Source organism: Carcharhinus amblyrhynchos, chromosome 1, assembly GCF_965287045.1.
Source record: "Carcharhinus amblyrhynchos chromosome 1, sCarAmb.v2.hapA, whole genome shotgun sequence".
Taxonomy (NCBI): Eukaryota; Metazoa; Chordata; class Chondrichthyes; order Carcharhiniformes; family Carcharhinidae; genus Carcharhinus; species Carcharhinus amblyrhynchos.
This window is the reverse complement of record NC_137324.1, coordinates 57209450-57233064: the sequence shown is the minus strand read 5'-3', so window position 1 is coordinate 57233064 and position 23615 is coordinate 57209450. Positions and strand designations below refer to the sequence as shown.

The window sequence follows — 23615 nt, the reverse complement described above, 5'->3', positions numbered from 1 at the left end:
CAGCCTCACACTCTCCATTTTGCCAAACAAACATTTAAATTTTTTTCCTGCACCAACCTCCTGAATGAATACTTTGCGTCGGTATTCGCGAAGGAGGGGGGTTCGGAATCGTGCGGTCTCTTGGAGGGAGCTGAGGATCAGTTGCAGGAAATATCTATCACGAGGGAGGAAGTGCTAGGGCTTTTAGGTAGCGTAAGGACAGATAAAGCTCCGGGGCCTGATGGTATTTATCCCAGGCTGCTTAGGGAGGTGAAAGATGAAATTGCTGGGCCTCTGGCGCAAATCTTTGTCTCTTCTTTGGACACAGGTGAGGTCCCAGAAGACTGGAGGGTAGCAAATGTGGTACCGCTGTTTAAAAAAGGTAGTAGGGATAACCCTGGAAATTATAGACCAGTGAGTTTGACATCGGTGGTAGGGAAATTAATGGAAAAAATACTTAGGGGTAGGATGTATGAGCGTTTGGAGCGTTGCGATCTGATTAGGGATACGCAACATGGCTTTGTTAGAGGGAGGTCTTGCCTTACGAATCTGGTGGAATTCTTTGAGGAGGTGACAAAAACGGTTGATGATGGGAGAGCCGTTGATGTCATCTATATGGATTTCAGTAAGGCGTTTGACAAAGTCCCTCATGGTTGGCTGGTAGAAAAGGTTAAGGCGCATGGGATACGAGGTCAGGTAGCTAGGTGGATTGAGAACTGGCTGGGTAATAGAAGACAGAGGGTAGTTGTGGAGGGGACCTTTTCGGGCTGGAGGCCAGTGACCAGTGGTGTGCCGCAGGGCTCAGTACTGGGACCTCTCCTCTTTGTAGTATATATAAATGACTTGGAAGAGAGCGTAGGTGGTGTGATCAGCAAGTTTGCAGATGACACCAAGATGGCAGGGTTGGCGGGTACTGAAGTGGAATGTCAGGTGATACAACAGGATATAGATAGGTTGGTGCATTGGGCAGATAGTTGCAGATGGAATTTAATCCTGACAAATGCGAGGTGATGCATTTTGGAAGGAATAATGCAGAGAGGAGCTATGTGATAAAAGGTAGACCGATTAGGAGTATAGACATACAGAGGGACCTGGGAGTGCAGGTTCACAAATCCATGAAGGTTGCGACACAAGTGGAGGAGGTTGTTAGGAAGGCTTATGGAATGCTAGCCTTTATAGGTAGGGGTATAGAGTATAAAAGCTGCCGTCTAATGCTTCAGTTGTATAGAACGTTGGTTAGACCGCATTTGGAGTACTGCGTCCAGTTCTGGTCACCTTACTACCGGAAGGATGTGGAGGCTCTGGAGAGGGTTCAGAGGAGGTTTACCAGGATGTTGCCTGGCATGCAGGGGCTGGGGTACGAGGAAAGGTTGGAGAAACTGGGACTTTTCTCCTTGGAAAGACAGAGGTTGAGGGGGGACATGATAGAGGTATATAAGATACTGAAGGGAATAGAGTCAAAAGTGAGAGACTGCTCCCTAGACTGGGTACAAATACGAGAGGTCATGATTTAAGGGTGAGGGGGGAGAGGTATAATTTGGATGTGAGAGGAAGGTTCTTTACGCAGAGAGTTGTGGGGGTATGGAACGCGCTACCGAGGAGGGTGGTGGAGGCAGGAACGTTGGACTCGTTTAAGGTTCAGTTAGACAGACACGAGTGAAACGGGGATGGAGGGTTATAGTAGGGGCTATTAAATAAGGTCAGAACCTCGGGAGACACCGGAAATGCAGACTTGTAAGTTAACGTTTTTGTCTTTTTATTCCGCAGGTGGAGGTCCACCTCGTTGTCAAACGAGGGGCATGCACACGGTGGGTCGTGCGTGGGCTGCTCTTGGAGGTTCCGGGAGTGGCCTAGTACTTCGTGTCGGTGTGTGTGCTTGATCGTGGACCGGTAGACGGGCGCCGCGACAGCTCGGTGACTAGCACTGCTGGCTGTGCAGATACATGGATTTGGGCCTGTGTCTGTGGGAGTTTGTGCATTCTCCCTGTGGATGCGTGGGTTTCCTCCGGGCACTCCGGTTTCCTCCCACACCCCAAAGATGTGCTCTTAGGCTGATTGGTTTTACCAAATTGACACTATTCTCCCCTGAATCTGGCTAAGTTACGGGTTCCATTCGTAGACGCGCAGGGTAGAATAGGTGTAGGGTGATGCGGCGGCGCGGGCTTGTTGGGCCAAAGGGCCTGTTTCCCGTGCTGGGTTGTTCTTTGTTTTTGTTAACCTACCATTCTATACGTTAATCTTTTAGTACATGAATGATTTATTGATACAAATCCTCTATTTAACACTTCCCAGTTTGAATCCATGTCTTTTATCTTACAATCTTTGATTAAGTAGAAATAGTGCTCCAAGTAAACTTTCCTTATTCCACATAACATGTTCATAAATCCCCTCTCATTCACCTAGTTTCAGGTTATTGCATTCACAATAATTTTCATAATTCAGTTAGTGGAATAGTCTCCAGCTTAATATTGATCCCAACAGGTGTACACTATTTCCTCTCTGTCAACCATTCCACGTTCAACTCTAAGTTTTCCCTCATCCACCAACTACCTTCAAGGAAAAATTTTATTCAACTTTATTTCAACTTTTATTATACCCTCAAGGTCCATTATATGTTCCATGCCAACTTCTGCCCTTCAGCCACTTTATGATCCCTCATCTACTCATGCCAACTCATGAACATTCCATGCCCATTCAACCAGTATGCACTATGTATGCACAAATGAGCCAAAAAATAAGAATCACAAGTTTCAAACAGCTGAGAGAAAAACAAACGCTCATTTGCTCATCTTGTTTTGAAAAAAAGAATCTACTGTTCCAAAAGCTCTTCCAAAATGTTGATAAATCGGAACATTAAAACATCAATGAGAGGCTTAAAACACTTCACATCTCTTAGTCTTGTCCAAGCAGACATTGAGCAGATATCACAAAAAAATTATTATACTACTTAAAGATGTCAATCAAGCAGTCAACAACTGACTTCCACATGTCCTCATTTTGAAGGTTGGCTAAGGGTCCAGACCAATAAGAGCATGAGCTCAGCAGGGCTTCTGTTTTGACAAGTGAACTGAATTGTTAACTTTGCTATTGGTACTTCAATGATTGACCCTTCACAATGCTGCTGAGGATTGGGAGAGAAACTGGCCTGACTATGAAAATTGTGAAGGGCTAGGAAACACCTGCACTGCAATGAAGCTGGCTAGCTGAGGAGTGCATGGAGTGGAGTTTATCCTGCACCAGCAAAAATTGGGGGTTGCCAGGAATGCAATGGGAGTCCCAGAATCAGGTCCTGGCCGCCAATTTTAAATGGCTCTGTTTGCGAAAATCGAGGCCTTTCACTGTGGTCAGTCACCTTCCATCAGAGATTGGAGGGATATGGTACAGTCCATGTCAGAAAGAAAATGCAAACAGTTTGTATTGTTATTTGTTTTCCCATACTTTGTGTAACAGAGACTGAAAATCTTATGCATTATTTGCAGTACTTGAAGTTATTTTATGGTTTCCCCTTCCAATCTGGATTTTCCTGTACACAAGAGTTATCACAAAGTAACATGAATGATAATAGTTGTCATTAGACCTGGATGTCACATAAAACAGAATCGTTAAAGTTAAGACGGCATAAATTAGATCATATGAGAACATGTAAAAATCAAAGCCAATTTAATGTCCACCCTGTGGCTAGTTTGGTGATGGGGCATTAAATCAAATAGAACATAGAACATTACAGCGCAGAACAGGCCCTTTGGCCCATGATGTTGCGCCGACCAGTTACAAAACAATGACCCACTAACCTAAACCAATCCCTTTTCGTCCATAAACCTATCCACGGATCTCTTAAACGCCCCCAAACTAGGCGCATTTACAACTGCAGCAGGCAGGGCATTCCAATCCCTCACCACCCTCTGGGTAAAGAACCTACCCCTGACACCCGTCCTATAACTACCCCCCCTTAATTTAAAGCCATGCCCCCTCGTGCTAGATTTCTCCATCAGAGGAAAAAGGCTATCACTATCCACCCTATCTAAACCTCTAATCATCTTATATGTTTCAATAAGATCCCCTCTTAGCCGCCTTCTTTCCAGTGAAAGAATGGAAGAATGGAAGAGTGACTTGTTATCTTCCTACCTCCTCCCCAATTAACTCCTTGACTAGAAGGCTTGTGGATGGCCTTCCTGCCCTGCTGCCAGTTGAGGCCCTTTTGTAGTAATTGAGGTCTAGTTAAGGGCCTCATCTTGCTGCTGCCAGTATTAACCCACTCTCAGTCCTTGCTCTTAGAACATAGAGCATAACAGCACACTACAGGCCCTTCGGCCCTCAATGCTGTGCCGAGCTATGTCCAATCCCAAGATCAAGCTATCCCCTCCCTACAATTCTGGAGTGCTCCATGTGCCTATCCAATAACCGCCTGAAAGTTCCTAAAGTGTCCAACTCCACCATCACAGCAGCTCTTCACCTCCTTTTCCACAACTCCCAGCCTTTAAACCTCCAACCCCCCTCAAATCACTCACCTGCGGTCTGGGATGTTGTGATGATACTAGGCCTCAGGTGGGTATTGGACTATTAATAATTTAAATATCAATTTAGAAGGACATTTTAAATGATGCATTCAGCAAAATTTTATAGCAATGTTCATTTCTATAAATTTGCAAATTTTGTAAAGTGCACTCCAGAAAATTGTCATTCTGAACACTGTTAATGCAATAATAACTTTGTTTTTAAGTTCTGACGATTTGTTATTACTTACTTCAGGAGGCCAAAGATGAATGCATTAAATCTTGTGCTGTGGCTCGTTAACTCTGAGTACTGACTTATCTTACAAAAAAGACTGTTAAGTGCCTTGGTAGAAGGACCTGAAAAGAAAATAAGACGAATCGTCAAAGCAGCAATGATAGGACAGCACAACATTTTATTTGGAGGATGCGCTGTTAGCAATTTCTGAATGGAGGTCAATTGGGTTAGAATACTGCCCCATCAGTTCTGGAACTTTGAGTTTAACAAAATTGTGGCAAAATTGGGCTTATGTCTCTTCCAAAACATCTGTAAAAGGTTCTCTCTGAAATTAATTTCACTGGCAGTCTTATTCCACATTTAAATGATAGAATAAAAGCAAAAAGCTTTCCAGAATTTAGTTTCAATTTGACCTGTTCACTGCTCAAGACTATGTTGTTGTGTTGGTCAGACAGGCTATACATCTCCTAATTTATGTTTTGACACATCAAGCCAAATTGCATAACTGTATTTATATTATGTTTCACATAGTGCAAACAGTTTGCACTATCCATTTTCGAGGGATATGGTTAAGTATTAAAATGACACAGTTGGCATTATTTATACAAACATGTATGTATATATATTTAATTGGAGGGTCACAATAAATATATAAATGCTACTTTCTGAAAAAAGTTCATCTATCAGGCATACCAGATGTATTCTGGTGCTGCTACATGGGGTAAATGAAGAAGCAAAGAAACAACTGGGAAGTTAGAAAATTACCCTAAAAGTAAGATAGCTGTAAGTTTAAAAGTTAGCTTAGCATGTAAAATAAATTATTATGCAAGATATGGTGGTTGTATCATTAAGTTGTAATTGATACTGTGCCTTGACAAGTCTGCCAAAGAAAAAGGCCGTGGTTACGAAAGCATGAATAATGAAGATGAGAATTTATGGGACATAGTTAGTAAGTTTACAGATGACACCAAGATTCGTGGCTTAGTGGACAGTGAAGAAAGTTATCTAGGATTGCAACGGGATCTTGATCAATTGGACCAGTGAGCCAATCAATGGCAGATGGATTTTAATTTGGATAAATGCGAGGTGATGCATTTCAGTAGACTGAACCAGGGCAGGACTTACTCAGTTAATGGTAGGGGACTGGGGAGAGTTATAGAACAAAGAGATCTCAGACTACAGGTTCATAGCTCCTTGAAAGTGGAGTCACAGGTGGGCAGAATGGTGAAGAAAGCATTCAGCATGCTTGGTTTCATTGGTCAGAACACTGAATACAGGAATTGGGATGATTTGTTGAAGTTATACTTGGAATACTGTGTACAATTCTGGTCATCCTATTATAGAAAAGATATTATTGAACTAGAAAAAGTGCAGAAAAGATTTACTAGGATGCTACCTGGACTTGATGGTTTGAGTTATAAGGAGAGGCTGGATAAATTGGGACTTTTTTCCCTGGAGCATAGGAGGCTTGGGGTGATCTCATTGAGGTCTATAAAGTAAAGTAGGGCATAGATAAGGTAGATAATCAACGTCTTTTCCCATAGGTAGGAGAGTCTAAAACTAAAGGGCATAGGTTTAAGGTGAGAGGGGAGAGTACAAAAGGGTCTCACAGGGTCACTGTTTTTCCACACAGAGGGTGGTCTGCAACAAGCTGCCAGAGGTTGTAGTAGAGGCAGGTACAATTATGTCTTTGAAAAAGCATTTAGACAGTTACATGGGTAAGTTGGATATAGAGGGATATGGGCCAAACATGGGCAATTGGGACTAGCTTAGGGCTTAAAAACTGGGTAGCATGGACAAGTTGGGCTGAAGGGCCTGTTTCCATGCTGTAAACCTCTTATGATTCTATAAAAAAAAAAGAGTTATTAAAGATACGATTAATATTCCTGGGCCGCTAGGTTTTGAGTCTGGCCACATAAGGAAGGTGCATGCCTCATAGAGACAGCATCCCTATAACAGCTTGGGGAACCATCAGCTCGGAGCTGGAGGCTCCATTACTCTCAGAGTAGACTGCTGGGGGAACATGCCAACTCTACAGTCACATTAGGCCATCTGGAGAGGCCTGTGTTTGGTCCCTCTGATATTTTGGAAGGATGATAAAAATTTAAAAGGCAAGGGAATGAAGTAGGGAAATGGAGAGAGGAAGGAGACAAAAGGGAAAGGATAAAGGTGTTGTGAAAAGAATGAATGAAATGGGGGTGGGGAAAGGGAATGTCAAGGAATTGAGTGACAGCATGCTTTGCTTGTTGCTTTTAAAAGATAATTATCAGAACTCCATTATTAACCAATATAACCAATATAATTAACCAATATGAGAAAATATAACTTTGTTAGGAGCCACGTCCAAAGGTTTGAGCACTTTTTGGTTACTGTTATAACTAAAAAGTTGAGACCTTCCAAGGTGTTACTAAATCCCAAGTGTAAAGTTGAGTAATAGTTATTATTCTATTCTACCAATTTTATTTATTTCTCAAAATGAATATAAGGTTACTCATAGCCTAAACAGTCAGTCTTAATGTCAATTAAATTTAGTATTGTTGGAAGTCCAACCAAAATCATAACTTGTAATCTGAGCACTAAATAAATTGAGACATTATATAGCCATTGCTAAAAATGATACGTCATACCAAGTTGAGTGGAAGCCTCAATCACAGTCCATGGCAAATTTTTCCTTTGGCCTATGATCATATCCAGAATGTATGCCTTCAAACCATCTTGAAGTATATTTTTCATTGCTGGGCACAGGTACTTAAGTACAAGATGGCCCACATTGGGACTTACTGAACTGTTCCCAAGCTTGGCCTGTTTAAAAAAAAACAAAAAATACTACTTATCACACTTCACATTTGCTATGGTCCAGGCAATATTTTTTGATGCACTGCCAAGTGAGGTGGTTGAGAAAAACATATTAGTGACATTTAAGACTTATCTGGATAAGCACAGGAACAGGTGGGGAATAGATGGATACAAGCGTTTGATCTAGATAGGACAACATGATCAGCACAGACTTGGTGCACTGAAGGACCTGATCCTGTACTGTTCTTTGTTCTAGAACTGGAATAGACACTTTTGAGATGGTCACTAAGGGCCATGCAATCTTTGCACTTCAACACAGGCTTCTGGAAAGTACCTAATTGCATCTCCATGGGTGGGGGCCTCCCTCTGGAATCAAGACAAATACCATCTGTGGAATTCACACTTGCTATTATTTAGAAATGTACCCAAAACACATCCAGATATCACGTGCCAAGTTGGAACCCTACAAAGAGGACTGGACAGAGAACAATTTAGCATGACTTGAAGTGAGCAGAAATTTCCACTGCATAGCAATGACCTTCAGCCAAGTCATTACAAGTGGACAATACCAGTATTGCTCATGTGACTGAAATCGGTTGGAAATATCACGTTTTATTTGAAGACCCAGAAACACTAAGTGTCACAGCACAGGAGGCATCCTTTTGGCCCATCATGTCTCCAAATATGCATCATGACTTCATGCCATTCCCCTGTATCGCTGCACACTGTGTTTCTATTCAAATAATTATCTATTGCCCTTTCGAATACCTCGATTGAACTCGTCTCCACCACAGTTCCATGCAGTGCTTTCCAGACCTGAAACACTTGTTGTGTGAAAAAGCTTTTTCTCACATCATATCTGCTCCTTTTGCAAATCACTTTAAACCTGTGCCCTCTCAATCTTGATCCTTTTCACATGTGAGAACAGTTGCTCCCTATCTACTCTGTCCAGCCCCTTGCAGTTTTGAACATCTCTATTAAATCTCCTCCTAACTGTCTTCTCTTCAAGAATAATCCAAATCTCACCAATCTAATCTTATAACTGAAGTTTCTCATCCCTGGAACCATTCTTGAAAGCCTTTCTGCATTCTCTCCAGTGCATTTACATACTTCCTATAATGCCCAGAACTGCAGATAATGCACCAGCTGAGGACTAACTAGTATCTTGCATAAGTTCAGAAAAACACGTTCCTCTTAGGCTCTAAGCCCCTAATAATAAAGCCCTGAACAGTGTATGCTTTACTCTCTCCAACTGTCCTGCCACCTTCAACGATCTTTGCACACATGCACTCGGATCCCTCTGCTTCTGTAACTCCAAGAATTTTACCCTTTAGTTTGTACTGTCTCTCCATTTTCTTCCTACCAAAATGCATCTCTAAATTGAACTTCATCTGCCACCTATCTGCCCACTCCAGCAACCTGTCTATGTCCTTTTGAAGTTCTACCCTGTCCATTTCACAGTTTATGATGCTTCCAAGTTCTGTGTCCTCCTACACACCAAGATCTAGATCATTAATATAGATCTCTAAAAGCCAGGGTCCCAATACTGACCCCTGGTAAGTCTGCAGAAAATACCAAGATGGGAGCAGCTGCAGCAAAGAGCTGCATCATCTTTGGCTTTTAAGAACCTGGATAAGGAGATCAAGGCTTATGAGGAAAACGTAGGGGAATGGGGATGAGAAAAAAAATCAGCCATGATTGAATGGCAGAGCAGACTTGATGGGCTGAATGGTCTACTTCTGCTCCTATGTGTTATGGTCTTATACGTGATAAAAAGAGCCCCCACTGTTTGATTCCCTTCTCTCAAAAGTTCATCTGTATTGAAATGGGCTTTCCTGGTACAGAAACCACAAGCAACCAGCGTTATGATCTGCTGGAAATCCATCTCTTTGTCGGACTCCTGCAACAATCCCAATATTCAACTACAGCTATTTAAAAACATCTAAACTATAATTCAATGTTGAAAAAGATCCCTTTCTTTATAGAGTCTGAAGCAACAGCCCTTCTAAAACAAATCAAACTTGTGGACTGTTAACTATTCTGTTAGCAACTCTTGTATAAGTCCACTATATTCTTTAATTGTGCCTTTCTCAAGGGTGTGGTGTGTGAATCCAAAATATTTACATTTTCAAGGTGAGTGTGTGAAAAAATGATCTGCTTTGTTTAAACCAAAAAAAGTAGCTTGCTGTTGTTATTCCTAAATTAACCATACACTCTAGAGGCCAAAAATCATACGTATCTTCCTCTTCAAAACCACAATGATTACTGACAATAAGGTGTAATCGTTTCAACTTCATTTCTGTAACAAAATACTTCTATTCTTAATAAGGCATGGCATAACTTAACATAGTAACTGGATGTCTGTGTGAATAGGTGCCAAGTTTCCAAATTGTGCAGCACTGCACCAATTCACTCTTTGGAAGCAACGTTGCAGGTTGATAAAGTTCTTCAAAAATCATTCAACTAAGAGAATTGGCAGGAAGAGCAATGAGCAAATTATTGAAGGGGGTGGTCTGGACGAACAAAGAAATACATAATACAGAAGGGGTCTATCATTCATTTGTTGACTAAAAGTTATTGCCTGGTCAAGTATGGCCATCGTCATTGGCAGTAAATGAGAACAGGGCAAGGTCAGTCTTTCTTTGGCAGATACAAAGAAATAAATACTTGCTCCATGTACTCCAAAAGTTGGGTAAAGTACTACAGCAGGGACATTTGTCATTAAGATGGCACCCTTAATAAATATCCTCCTTTGTCACAATCCTTCATGTCATCACTAACCAGCCTAATTTTCACATCAGGGTCTAGCCAGTCAATTACAAATCAAATTTGGGATCTAATTTATATGATTTTCTAAGAATTCCACAGGCCCACAACAAGGAAGTCAAGTGTTACTATCAAAATCAGAAAATATCGAACAAGAGAGAATGAACACAAGACCAAAAATCTAATATTCTGACCCACACACTGCCGGAGATGCTCCCCACATCATATGGAGCTATGAAAATCTTTTGCTAATTATAAACATCGGCGATTGGAGGCGCAAACAGTGTCATGACTCACTTTAGAAACAATGAATTTTGGATGATTCACTGCAGCAAACAATCACATGACAGTACAATACCAGAAAAAGTTGAACGGTTAATATTGCTATTAGCTTTTTATTCCCCCCAATGTTTGTTCAAAAACATTACAAAATAGCACAAGAACATATTAATACTCAAATGAAATTAAATCAAATCAGAGACACATTAGTCATTTTACCTTGACACCAGGATCTCTACTTGTTCCAAAGTGTGCAACAATTAGGTCCACAGCAATATTCACAGCCTTAACAAGACCTAATAAAAGGATATATGAGTAATAGAGTGGATTTCATATGGACAACTCTTGCTTTTCAAAAAAAAATTATTTCCAATACAATTCTATTGAATAATTCATATAATCATTGCAACAGAAAATGTCAGACAAATGCCATACATGTTTTAAATGCTACAGGTCACATTAACTTCCAATGTTAGAATTTTCCAATCAATACAATTTAACTTGGGCTGCCAATGATGCCATTCACACAAACTGCAATTATAAAGGCATCAGCTTATTGGTCCAAAAAAAATACAAGCTGAATTTCTTGCCAGATCCACATTTGCAATGTTTAGCCTATACTTTGTTACTGAATTATTGAAAATTCAACATTATTAAAAATGCCCATTGTCATAATTGTATAGAAATTGTATTCTAAATATCAACACAACTCAGTCATCGCAGAAAATATTTAACATAGTTTTTGGTATCTGGTCAAATGAGAGATACACTTGACGTATATATTCAACATGTCCTATATTTTTAGATATTAAATTTAAAATATCAGAAGCTGATTTTTACCCTTTTTCTGCAGCAAATCTATGGAGATACTTTCTGTGGCTCCATCAGGTGATAAACAGAACTCAGCAGGGGGTTTCTCAGCCAACGAAAAATAATCCGGAAAGAAATCACTGTAATAGTTCTGAAGTTGCTTCACAGATTGGCCTATAAAAAAGGGAGTCCATATTATGTAATCCACAGGCAGATAACATACTTGTCAAATATTCTCCAACCATATTCAATGTATCCCTGCATCCACCCCCACTAATTCCAGAATTCACTGATATCCTGCGTACCATATTTTAGTGACTATAAAATATCAAATGTCATTGTTGAGTATCAAGGGGAGGTGTTTAAATCCTTAATGTTGTTACCAGGGTCATATATGGCAGTTGTCTTTTAACATAGATAAAAGCAATGAGATGCACTTGGGTAGGGGCAAGTCCAACCATGCTGATCCTTAAGCTGTCTGCTTAAGGTTGCTGAATTGAAGGAGGATCTGGAGTTAATAGCATATCAGTTGTATTGTCAACCTAATTAATTACAAATACTAGAAATTTTATCCTGTTAGCATCAATATTCAGTTTTGTTTGCACACAAAATGGGAAATACAGTCCCTGAAAAATATTAAAATTAGGACCACTAGGTTAACAGCTCTCAAGTATCAGGATAAAGATAGCTGTGGCCTTACGTAGAAAATAATAGAATGCAAGGAGATTTTAATTGAAGTCTTTAAAATAATGGAAACATTCGCCTCAATCAAAGAGGTTAAATACTTGAACTGGATAGTTTAGTGAGGTCAGGGGCATAAATACATGTTATGAGAATGTAGAACTCAGTTATATGTTGGGCCGTGCTGCTTTTCTTGCAGACCTCTGGAATGGTTTCTTCACATATACAGTGAATGCGGATATGTTGCAAGCATTCAAAAGCAAGATTGGCAAATATTTTCTTTTTTGTATTCATTCATGGGATGTGTAGTTACTGGCAAAAGGCAATTTCCTAATGCAAGGGGCCCTTGAAAGGATAGTGTTGAGCATTTTGGAAGTATCCGTGATCTTTGAGAGTTGTCATAGTGATTCCTGGAGCTTGTCTGATTGCTTCAAGCATCAAGGAGGAATTTGAGATTTTTTTCCTGAATCAGGCCAAGCTCTTTGAACACTTCTGTGGGAATTGAGGCAACATGAGAGAGCAATGGGCATGGGAGTGTTAGTATCAGAAGTTGGGGAAATACATTAGAGTATACACGTTATGTTATGCCAGTCTCAATACAGCAGTTAGTCTTTATCGATGCTTTCTTGTACTTTTGTAATGTGATATCAACATGTAACCCTGTTAAGTGTAAATGTACAATGTAAAATAGAATGTGTTCCAGTGTATATTATTAAGATTTCATGATGAATCTTCTGCCTCTCACATCTCGTCTCTGGCTAGATAGTCCAACAACTCAACAAAAATAACCACTATTACATTGACAACTGCTTCAAATTGCCACCATGTAATGTGTCATTTGCGCAGTGCCTTTGTAGTTGAATTCAATGGTCAAAGCAAATGGTTAGTGTCAGTCGCCTGATATAGCTGGCTGCCCTCAATGAGTGTGGTATAAGCGATAAGGACGGCATTGTGCAACAGTATTTGGTGTCAAAAGGATATTCTGCATCCTGTTGGACTATAGCATCAGTCATGTATATCCTCTCATTCCAACTTTGTTGTTGGCTAAGACAGAACTTGCATGTTTTTTCTAGGGTATTTGTCATTGTCAGTTTGTAACTGAGCACTGGAAGCAATATGGAAGATGCTAAGAGTGACTTGCTTCATAATTATCATTACTGCTTTGTTGAACTCTGTTCTTTTTGCCTCCATTTCATGACAAATGAATCTATGTCCCAAGTTACACACTGGTACGTCTGCTTACTCTGGTCTGCCCCTAGGCTGATACTGTTATGATTGTTCAATTAGTTATTACTACCACTAGGTCATATCTTAAGAGAACTTGATAACTCTTACAAAAATCCCATTCACATCAACAAACCAACCAGCAGTAACATTCTCTGAAACATTTAAAAAATAAAATCTCTGATTTTAAAATCAAGATCATTAAGAAGCAATATTAATATATACATATTGAATGAAAATAATTTTTAAAACTATTGTATGAACTGATAAACAGTAACAGATGACAGTAGCAGACAGAAAAAGTAGTATAGAAAAGTATTAAACAAAAGGTACAGGGACAGAAGCTACAAGCAAATAAATAACATTAAAGAAATGCTACAAACTATATGGTTATATATTCTGAAAGCACAAAACAGAACTGCACCATATAGCCTTGAACGGATATGGCTGACACCACTTGTGCCGGAGAATTCCAGATACGTATTCTTCTTGATCATTCCAGGACCTGACTGTTTAGGCTCCAAATTACAGCCAAATCCTGTTATACGGTCATGACCAAGGGGATTTCTTCTACGATATTCCCTCCATTTCAATGTCAGAGGTGTAATGTGATTAGCTAGAATGCACAGCAGATGAAAAACATAGAAGAGCCAGAGAGATTTAGTGATGTAAATTCACATTCTAGAATGCTTTAGTAATATTCTATAGCAAGAATTTTGTGTCAAACTAGCATAGTCATTCAATTACATCAGAGAACATAGCTAGCCAAGTTAAGATTTGTAGATATATTGCATCAGCATTTAACTATCTTGATTAAAGTTCCTGCTCTCCTTTTCTGGTACCTTCATTTGGAAGGATCCTCCATCAACGACAGGAAAAGCGCATTTGCCATGCAACATAAGAATGTGTGTTTAATACACATTTTCATTTTTGGATTGCTTTTCTTCCATGAGAAAGCATAAAATCACAAAGTTGACAGCACAGAAAGAGGCATCTTGGCCCATCATGTTTGCGCTGGCTGCCCAGCCTAATCCCACTTTCTAGCATTTGATCCATGAAGTTACAGGTTATGGTGTTTGAGGTGCATTAATGAATCAGAGTTTCTACCTCTTCTACATTTCAGGCAGTCCGTTCTGGACACACACAAGCCTCTGGGTTAATTTTCTTTCTCATCTCCTCCCTAATCCTTCTACCTATCAACTTAAATCCAAGTCAGGGACTTCTCTGCTAAAGAGGCTCTTTTCATCCACTCTATCCCAGCCCCTTACAATTTTATATATCCTCAATCAAATCTCCCCTCAGCTTCTTCTGTTCCAAGAAGAACAACACAGCCTATCCAATCTTTACTCGTAGCAGCAATTTTCCAGTCCTTGCGACATCCTCGTAATTCACCTCTCATATCTTCTCTAATCCTCTCAGTAATGAAGTGACTGGAACTACAGATAACTAGTATTTTATTAGCAGCATGGTGGCACAGTGGTTAGCACTGCTGCCCCACAGCATCAGGGACCCAGGTTCGATTCCACCCTTGGGTGACTGTCAGTATTCTCCCCATGCTTGCGTGGGTTTCCTCCAGGTGCTCCAATTTCCTCCCACGCTCCAAAAATGTGCAGGTTAGGTTGATTGGCCATGCTAAATTTCCCCTTAATTTCAGAGGAATTAGCAGGGTAAACACATGGCCTTACAGGGATAGGATACTGGATATGATTGCTGTCGGTGCAGGTTCAATGAGCCGAAAGGCCGCCTTCTATACTGTAGGAATACTATGATTTACGTAATTTCATCATAATTTCCCTGCTCTTTTATTCTGCGTCTTGGCTAAATTAAATGATGCCATATGCTTTTTTAACCATCTTATCACCTGTGCTGCCACTCGTAGGGAACGGTGGACATTCATTCCAAGGTCCCTCATTTCCTCTACAACTCACTATCCTCCTATTTAATGTGTATTCCTTTGCCTTGTTTGACTTTCCAAATGAATCACCTCACATTTCTTTGGATTAGATTCCAATTGCCACTTTTCTGCCCATCTGACCAGTTCATTGATATCTTCCTGCAGTCTACAACAATTCTCCTCACCAACAGCCACATGAACAATTTTTGTATCATCTGTGAACTTCTCGATCATTTTCCCTACATTCATATCCAAATCATTAACGTATAATACAAAAATGCAAGCAACCTAGCATTGAGCCCTGCAGAATCCCACTGGAAACAGTTATCCAGTTACAAAAACATCCAACAATTAACCTTTCATTTTAACCACTGTGCCATTTGGGAACTTGTCACCAGCCTTGTTAAGATCCAAGACAACCACATGAACTACCCAACCCTCATAAATCCTCCTTGTTGCTTCCTCAAAGAAAAAAAATTCCATCCAATTAGTCATTCACAACATTCCCTTAACAAATCTACACTGATTTTCCTTGATTAGTCTATGCCTTTCTGAGTTTATCCTGTCCCTCAGAATGGATTTCAATAATTTGCCCACTATCAAGGTCAGACTGACTGTCCTGTAATTATTCAGCCTCTCCTCACTCCCATTTTAAACAAAGTTACAAGATTAGCAGACCTTGAATCCTATGGCACCTCACCTGTATCCAGTGAGGGTAGAAAATGATGGTTAGATTATTTGCAATTTTCTCTCTGGCTTCTTTTACAGCCTAGGGTACATTTTATCCAGCCCTGGTGATTTTTCACTTGCAAAGATGCTAATCCCCTTACTACTTCCTTTCTCCCTTTGTTTATTACATCTAATTCCTTTCACTCCCACTCCTTAACTACAATGTCTGCATTCTCCCCCTCCCTCGTGAGGGCAGATGCAAAGTTCTCATTAAGAAGCACATCCACATCCTCTGCCTCCACACCTAAGTTACCATTTTGGTTTCCTTCATTATCCCCTTATACCAAATGTACTGATAAAACATCTTTGGGTTGTCCTTGATTTTGCTTGCCATTATTCTTTCACACCCTTTTTGTTTTTCTAATTTCTATTTCATCCCACTACTTTCTATACTTGGCTTTTTGTAATTTTGAGTTCTCAATGTCTGACACAAGTTTTCCCTTTCTTACCTTGCAAGCTCCTTGACATCCAGGAGATTCTAGATTTGGCTATCCCACTCCTTTTATTTGTGGGGACATGTTTACCCCAAACTCCTTGAACCTCCCCTATAAATCCTCCTGCTGCTCTGGCACTGATTGATTTTCAAGTTGTTATTTCTGGTCCACTTTTGCTAAATTACTCAACAGCTAAGTAAATTTGGCATTTCTCCAATTTAATTCTGTTTTTTTTCCCCCTTTTCCATAAAAATGTTAAAACTAATTTAAGTATACTCACTAGCGTCACTGTTATTCCTTCCACATGACCAGTTTCATTTCTTAAAACGAAGTCCAGAACCTCACCCTCTCTGAATTCCACTGAATACATTTTAATTCTGTTCCATTCATTACTTTCACACTAAAGCTATCTCAATTAATATGGAGGGGGTTAAAATCTCTTAATATTACTCTCATTCTGTTTGGAGGCTCCTTCCAAATTCAGATGTGAATGAAACTTCATAAAAATCCTGCAGGTAAGGAATCAACACCTTGCAAAATCTCAATCAGGATCTGGCGAAAGCTAATTCCTTTATAGTAGATAGGCTTGAACACCAATTTCCTGCTCTACTTTACACATGAATGAATCCATGGAAATGGTAATGATGTGCTAATGTAAATATAGGAATGGAAAATTAGGATAACAGAAACAAAATAATGCCTATCAGGTGTATTTAATAATACTAAATTCTCCATTTTCTACTTTCCGCATATGAAAACCTTGCTTTTTTCAACAAATAATTTGAGGATGGATGGAAGTGTAATCTAAGCCAATAACTCCTCTGACCAGGAGCAAAGCAGTAATCAGTGAAGTGTTGCAGATTATGGCAGTTATATCTCTGTTCTATTTTGTGACATTTTAAGAAGAAAAGTTAGTGTTTACCAGCGGTGAAGCCCGATGCCACATGGTTAAGTAATGTGGCTTTTCCACTTCTGCCCTTGTTATCCTTCTGATGATCCAGATGACTGCTAACACCATTTGTTGTTACGTTAGCTGATTTTGGCAACATAATTTGATGGGAACAATGGCTGGAATTCTGTGCAGTTTGAAAGTATCCTTGCTCTTTCTTCTGAGCTTCCTTGGGACTCTTTCTTTCATCTCTGATCTGTTGAACATGGCTTTTGCTAGGTGAAGCGGCACCTTTCGCTGGGGATGATCGTATTGGAAGGAGATTGGCAGATAAAGGACAAGATCTACTTCTTGGAGGGTGGCTTCCATAATTTCTTTCTGGTGAGACAGCAGAAGATGACGAGTCTCCACTCTGCAAGATGGGTGCATCGTTTTTCACTGGTGAGTAACTGCCCAGTGGTGATGGCCTAATTGCATCTGGTATAGGTCTCCTTAAACTGTACTCATTTATGGGGGAAGAATTTCCCTCTTTCTTATTCCCATCTGTATTGAATCCATTCTGTGACTGGCCTTCTGTCACTATGTTTTCCAATGATACCATACCACCAGAAGAACTGGATGTACCACCCGAATGTTCATTTGTTGTTAGCTGACTATTTGGAATACTGTACATATATGAGACAGAAGATGCACTATGGTTCTGCAGTGGGCGAACCCTGGGAAGTTGTTTGCTCAATGGATGGTGAAGAATAAAAGGTTGAATAGGCAATGTAGTTGGGCGCTGTTCCTTACTATAACGGATAACTGCATTAGCTTCTGATCCACCACCTACATCGCCACAAGCAGGCAAAGGACAGAGGAAAGAGATGAATAAGACCAAAAACATTAGATAAGGCAAGACAGGTAGATTACTTCTCCTATCTGTTTGGAACATACAAATTATGTTAGAAACACATTATTTAACAAGAATTATGAAAGAAACAGCAATGAAAAGCAGGGGCAGATAAACTGCATGGGAAAACTGGTTCTCAGCAGGAATTTTCAAACAATGCTAGAAATGACAATTTTACTACACATCTTTATATGTGTTATCTTCTCAACATGAGCTCGGTCAACTTCTAAAAATACAACATTGTTTACAGTTGATATCCAAAAGACATTTCCCAATCTAAAATGGAAGAAGAATACAACAGTGGTAATACCTCATGGACTACAATAAAAGCAATAATTACCAATTGTATCCTTGGCCCATCTAATGTATCTTTAATGGTTGACAATGAAAAGACATCGATAGATTTTGGCAAGTGGTTACATCCAGTGTTAGCTGGAAATTGATGAAATGGGCATGGAAGAATTAAGCAGGAACGTGATAATAAATGGCATAAGTAAATATCTCTTTCCTAAATAGTTCTGCTTGTAGCATTTTCAATCTAATGTTCCAATATTACACTGAATTTACAGCAGGGATTTAGTTAAACTCATCTATGCCACAGGGAAAGTACAGTGCGTGAAGGATGCAAAGAAAAATAGGTCTGTTAAGCGACTGGGCCAGAAGGCAGGTTGGTGTATAGGTTGAATATCACATGTGTGGAAATGTAAAATTATCTGCTTTAGTGGGAAGAATGGAAAAACAAAATATTTTTTAAAAAGGTAAATGTCGCTATTGTCCTTGTACATGAATCACAAAGCTAAAAAGGAAGTATAACAAGCAATTAGGAAGGCAAATCGTAAATTAGCTTTATAGCAAGAGGGTAGGAAGAAAGCTTGCTGAAATTATATTGGGTTTTGGTGAGACCATGCCTGGAGTAGTTTACAGTTTTAGTCTCCTTTTGATGGGGTACAATGAATGTTCACTAGACAGCCTTCTGAGCAAAGATTAAGTAGAATGGGCCTATGTTGTCAGGGATTGACAAGAGAGAGGATCTCATTGAAACAAAAAGAATTCTAAAGGCCAAACAGCTATCTTTCCTGGCTAAAAAAGAGTACAAGATTAGAGGTTACAGGCTAAGGATAGGGGTTGTCCATTTCTGACAAAATGAGAAGCATCCTCACAGAGATGCTTGTGAACCTTCAGAATTATCTAGTTCAGAGGATTGTGGATACTCCATCATTAAGCGTATTCATGACCGAGATCTAAAGGCAGTTGGGAATTAAGGAAATCAAGGGATATGAGGCAAAGGCAGGAAAATTAGAGTTAATGTAGAAGTTTGAGCCATGATCTTACTGAATGGTAGTTGAGGTGTGAGGAGCCATATAGCCAACTCCCATTTCATATGTCCTGCCAAACCTATTGGAATTTTTTTTTGAAGACGCAACTGGCAGAACAGATAGGGCGAGCCAGTGGATTTGGTGTATTTGGATTTTCAGAAAATTTTCGATAAAGCCCCACATATGAAGTTAGTGTGCAAATTTAAAGTGTACATGGGTTGGGGGTAATATATTGACATGACTGATAACTGGTTAGCAGTCAGGAACCAGAGAATGGATAAAAGGGTCTTTTTCAGAATGTAAGGCAATGACAACTGGGGTACCATAGGGATCATTGCTTGGGCCTTGGCTATTCATACAATATATATCAATGGCTTGCATGAGGGAACCAAATGTAATATTTACAAGTTTGCTGATGACATAAAACTAGGTGGAATTGAGTGGTCAGGAGGAATCAAAGAGACTTTGAGATGAATTAGACAAGTTGAGTGAGCAAATATATGGCGCATGCAGCATAATGCTGATAAATTTGAAGTTATTAATTTTGGTAAGAAAATTAGAATGGCAGAGTATGACTTAAATCGTGATAGATTGAGTAATGTACAAGGGATCTGGATGTCCTCGTATACCAGTCATTGAAAGCAAGCATGCGGATGCATCAAGCAGTTAGGAAGGCAAATGGTTAGTCTTCATTGCAAGAGGATTTGAATACAGGAGCAAGGCTGTCTTTATTGCAGCTGTACTAGATATACATAAGACTACACTGGACTATTGTGTGCAGTTTTGGCCTCCTGACCTAAGAAAATATAAACTCACTAGAGAGGGAATATAGTACCGATCTACCAGACTGATTCCTGGGATGGCAGGAATGTTGTACGAGGAGAGATTGGGTTGACTAGGCCTGTTTTGGGTGGTATGATGGCACAGTGGTTAGCACTGCTGCTTTACAGCACCAGAGACCCAGGTTCAAGTCCAGCCTTGGGTGACTGTGGAGTTTGCACGTTCTCATCATGTCCACATGGGTTTCCTCTGATGAGTTAAGCAATGCAATGGAGTTGTATAAAATTTTGATAAGAAAATCATTGGTGTTTGCCACCTCTAAGCTTATTTAACCTGCTTTTTGGATAATAGGAATTTCTACTCTACTACTGACCACAAAGTCCAACAGGTTTATCTGATATCATGGGCTTTTGGAGCGCTGCTCTTTCATCAGGTGAATGGACTCACCTGATGAAGAAGCAGCACTCCACAAGCTCCTGATACCAAATAAACATGCTGGACTTTAATCTGGTGTTGAAAGACTTCTTACTGTGCCTACTTCAGTCCAACGCCAGCATCTCCACATCATGACTGACCACATCTGTATAAGTTAAGATAATTGAGTTTCTTTGTATTTTAGATTTATAATCTTTCAACCCAGATCTTCTGTTCTCTGGATCATCATGACCCCTTGGAAGCCCTGATGCATTGACTCTGTAGGAATTGTCTAAGAAGTTTAACTTCAACAACCCCCCCCGCTCCTGGGGACTCTCCAAAAAAAAGGTCTTCAACTCAGAGTTTAAGTCAAAGACTGTTGGAATCAGGGGTTCAGCCAGTGACTTAAAAGATTTGGGCCATAAAGAAACTCATCTAAAAGGATTCTAAAGTTAGCATCAAGTACCAACGAATCAATTTCTTTCAACTATGCAAGGAAAAAACAATGTATTTTGAAATGTTGAGATTGGCTAAAGCAGGAGGACTATTTTAATGTACAAGGTAGATTTTTAGTTCCTTATAATATTTCCTGCAGCTACAATAATGCTTTCCACTCATCTTTACAAACACACAAAATAGGAGCAGCAGTATGCCATTCAGCCCTTCCAGCTTGCTCCACCATTCAACAAGATCATTGATGATCTGTTTGCCCATCTACAATAACTCTCTTGCCTCAGGAATCTATCCGCTTCTGTCCTAAAAATATTCTGTTTAGGTTCCCGCCTCCACTGCCTTCTGAGGCATAAATTTCTAAAGCTCTCGCTCAAAAATATTCCCCTCATCTCTGTCCTAAAAGGGTGCACCTACTTTTAAAACAGGGCCCCTAGCTCTGGACTCACCCACAAAAGGAAACGTCCTTTCCACATCCACTTGGTCAAGACTGTTTGAAGTCATATATACTTCAATCAAGTCACCCTTCACTCTTTTAAACTCCAGTGGATACAAGCCTAGTCTATCTAGCCTTTCCTCATAAGACCACCCATTCACCCAAGACAGGGTTTTCCAGCTGTGCTTGCCCCAAAGCCAGAAAATCCCATCCAATGTCAACAGACCTTTGCATGATTCCTGTGGCAGGTGGGACAGGAAAGATCAGCCCCAGGTATCAATGAAGTAAACGTCTTCTGAACCACTTTCAATGCATTTACGTCCTTCCTTAAATGAAACCAAAACTGCACACAGTATTCAAGACATGGTCTCACTAATGTCCTGTAGAACTGAAGCATAACATCCAACCATTTATGTAAACTCCCTCTCATAATAAAGGATGGCATTCCATTCACCTTCTTAATTACTTGCTGTACCTGCATATTAATTTTTTTGCGACTCATGGACTAGCATACACCTTGATCCCTCTGCACCTCAGAATTCTGCAGTCCAACGACTGCAGAAGTAATATTCTGATTTTTTATTCTTCCTGCCTTCCTTTGCATCGTCAAAGTACATTTCACACACTAATAGAATCACACTTCTTATGTGGTAGATATACTTGTATTCAGAAAAAAGGAATTGCAAAATCACACTAAAAATGTCATTCTGAATAAATGCTTTTAGATGTGGATGTTCCCTTTATTTCCTCCATCAACTTTTAGTCCACCAACACAGTGGTAATCATTCTTTTACTTTAACAACTCTGAAAATTGTGTAACTACATTAGAGATAAAAATATTTGACATCTGTCTATGATCTCGGAACATACTATTTGCAGAATTCAATCTGCAATATTTATTAGATATGATGGCATTCCTCAAATTTGTTTGCTAAATAAGGCAATTATTTTTAATGAACTATTAATTTGATACAGCCATTGAATTGCACAAATGGCTTCTTTATTTCGTCAAGCATCATGCCAACTGCACAATTCTAAATGTTACAAAAAAGCTTTTAATAAAACATTAATGGTCAGAATAAAACATTCAAAGATGTCCGGTTTAGGTTGTTTAACCGTGCTAAATTGACCCTAGTGTCAGGTGGATTAGCAGGGTAAATGCTAATTTATGGATTACAGGAAAAGGGCCTGGGTGGGATTGCAGTCAGTAGAGACTCAATGGGCCAAATGGCCACCTTCTGTACTGTAGGGATTCTATGATTATGTTAGGAAAGTAGAAATAAGACTTTATTCTTTGATCAAAAAACTTTTAGAAGAGGGGGTTCACATAACATGGAAAACCAGACATTTGACCCACCAACATGAAGGGGATATTTTAATCTATTACCATCAGTGCCAAAGTTCATCAGATACAATATGGCATTCAGTAATACAGGGAATGATTCTCCCTCTCCACCGTGCTAATTTTCTAGCAGAGCAGGATGGGAGAATTTTGTGACCGGGCATACACGGAATTTGCACATTCGTTCCCGCTGCAAACACATCTTCCAGTGCTGGATTTCTGGCACCATCAGATCTGTGCTGTAAACCAGCAGGAAGACCAGGTTAGTAATTTTAATCTGTTTTTAATATCATTTAAGTATGATTAGTGAGCCTGGGACTGAATTCTCCAGGCCTGCTAGCCTCTCCAAGCCCAGTGTGTTTCACTCTAGCAGGGTGTACATTTTTGGGAAACTATCGGGATGACAATGCTGGAGTGAAGGGGAGTGACTGGAGTGTAGGGGCTCCCCGGAATCAGGCGATAAGGAGGTACCCCCAGGCATGGGCATCCTGACAATGCCAACCTGGGCCTCCAGCACTGCCCGAGGGGCAAAGTGCCCAAGCCCAAGGGGCACCTTGGCACTGTCCACTGAGCATAGTGGAGTGCCAGGGTAGGGGTGGTGCCCCCGCTGCTACTCTGCATCGCAACCCGGTCAGGGCAGGAGGGAGGCCAGCGCGAGCTGGAGACCAGGGCAAGCCAGGAGGGGGAAGGGGTTGGGGTCAGCCTGGGAATGATCATGAAACATTGTGGACTCATGGGGGGTGGGGGTTGGTGATGGTGGTGGTGGTGCTGGCCAG

General features: G+C 40.2%; 1 protein-coding gene across 9 annotated transcripts in view; it reads right to left on the bottom strand.

Moving 5' to 3' along the window:
- The window catches only part of rusc2 (RUN and SH3 domain containing 2), a 108352-nt gene that overhangs the window by 25332 nt on the left and 59405 nt on the right, over nt 1–23615 (bottom strand). For 7 of the 9 annotated variants that reach the window (XM_080185399.1, XM_080185428.1, XM_080185444.1 and 4 more), the window contains 6 exons: nt 17243–18037; nt 13688–13879; nt 11389–11532; nt 10768–10844; nt 7335–7509; nt 4724–4829 (listed from right to left, as the gene is read on the bottom strand). In XM_080185399.1, coding sequence (XP_080041525.1) covers nt 4724–4829; nt 7335–7509; nt 10768–10844; nt 11389–11532; nt 13688–13879; nt 17243–18037 — 1489 coding nt within the window. The remainder of the gene's footprint in view (nt 1–4723; nt 4830–7334; nt 7510–10767; nt 10845–11388; nt 11533–13687; nt 13880–17242; nt 18038–23615) is intronic. The other 2 variants (XM_080185463.1, XM_080185472.1) reach the window with 2 other exon arrangements.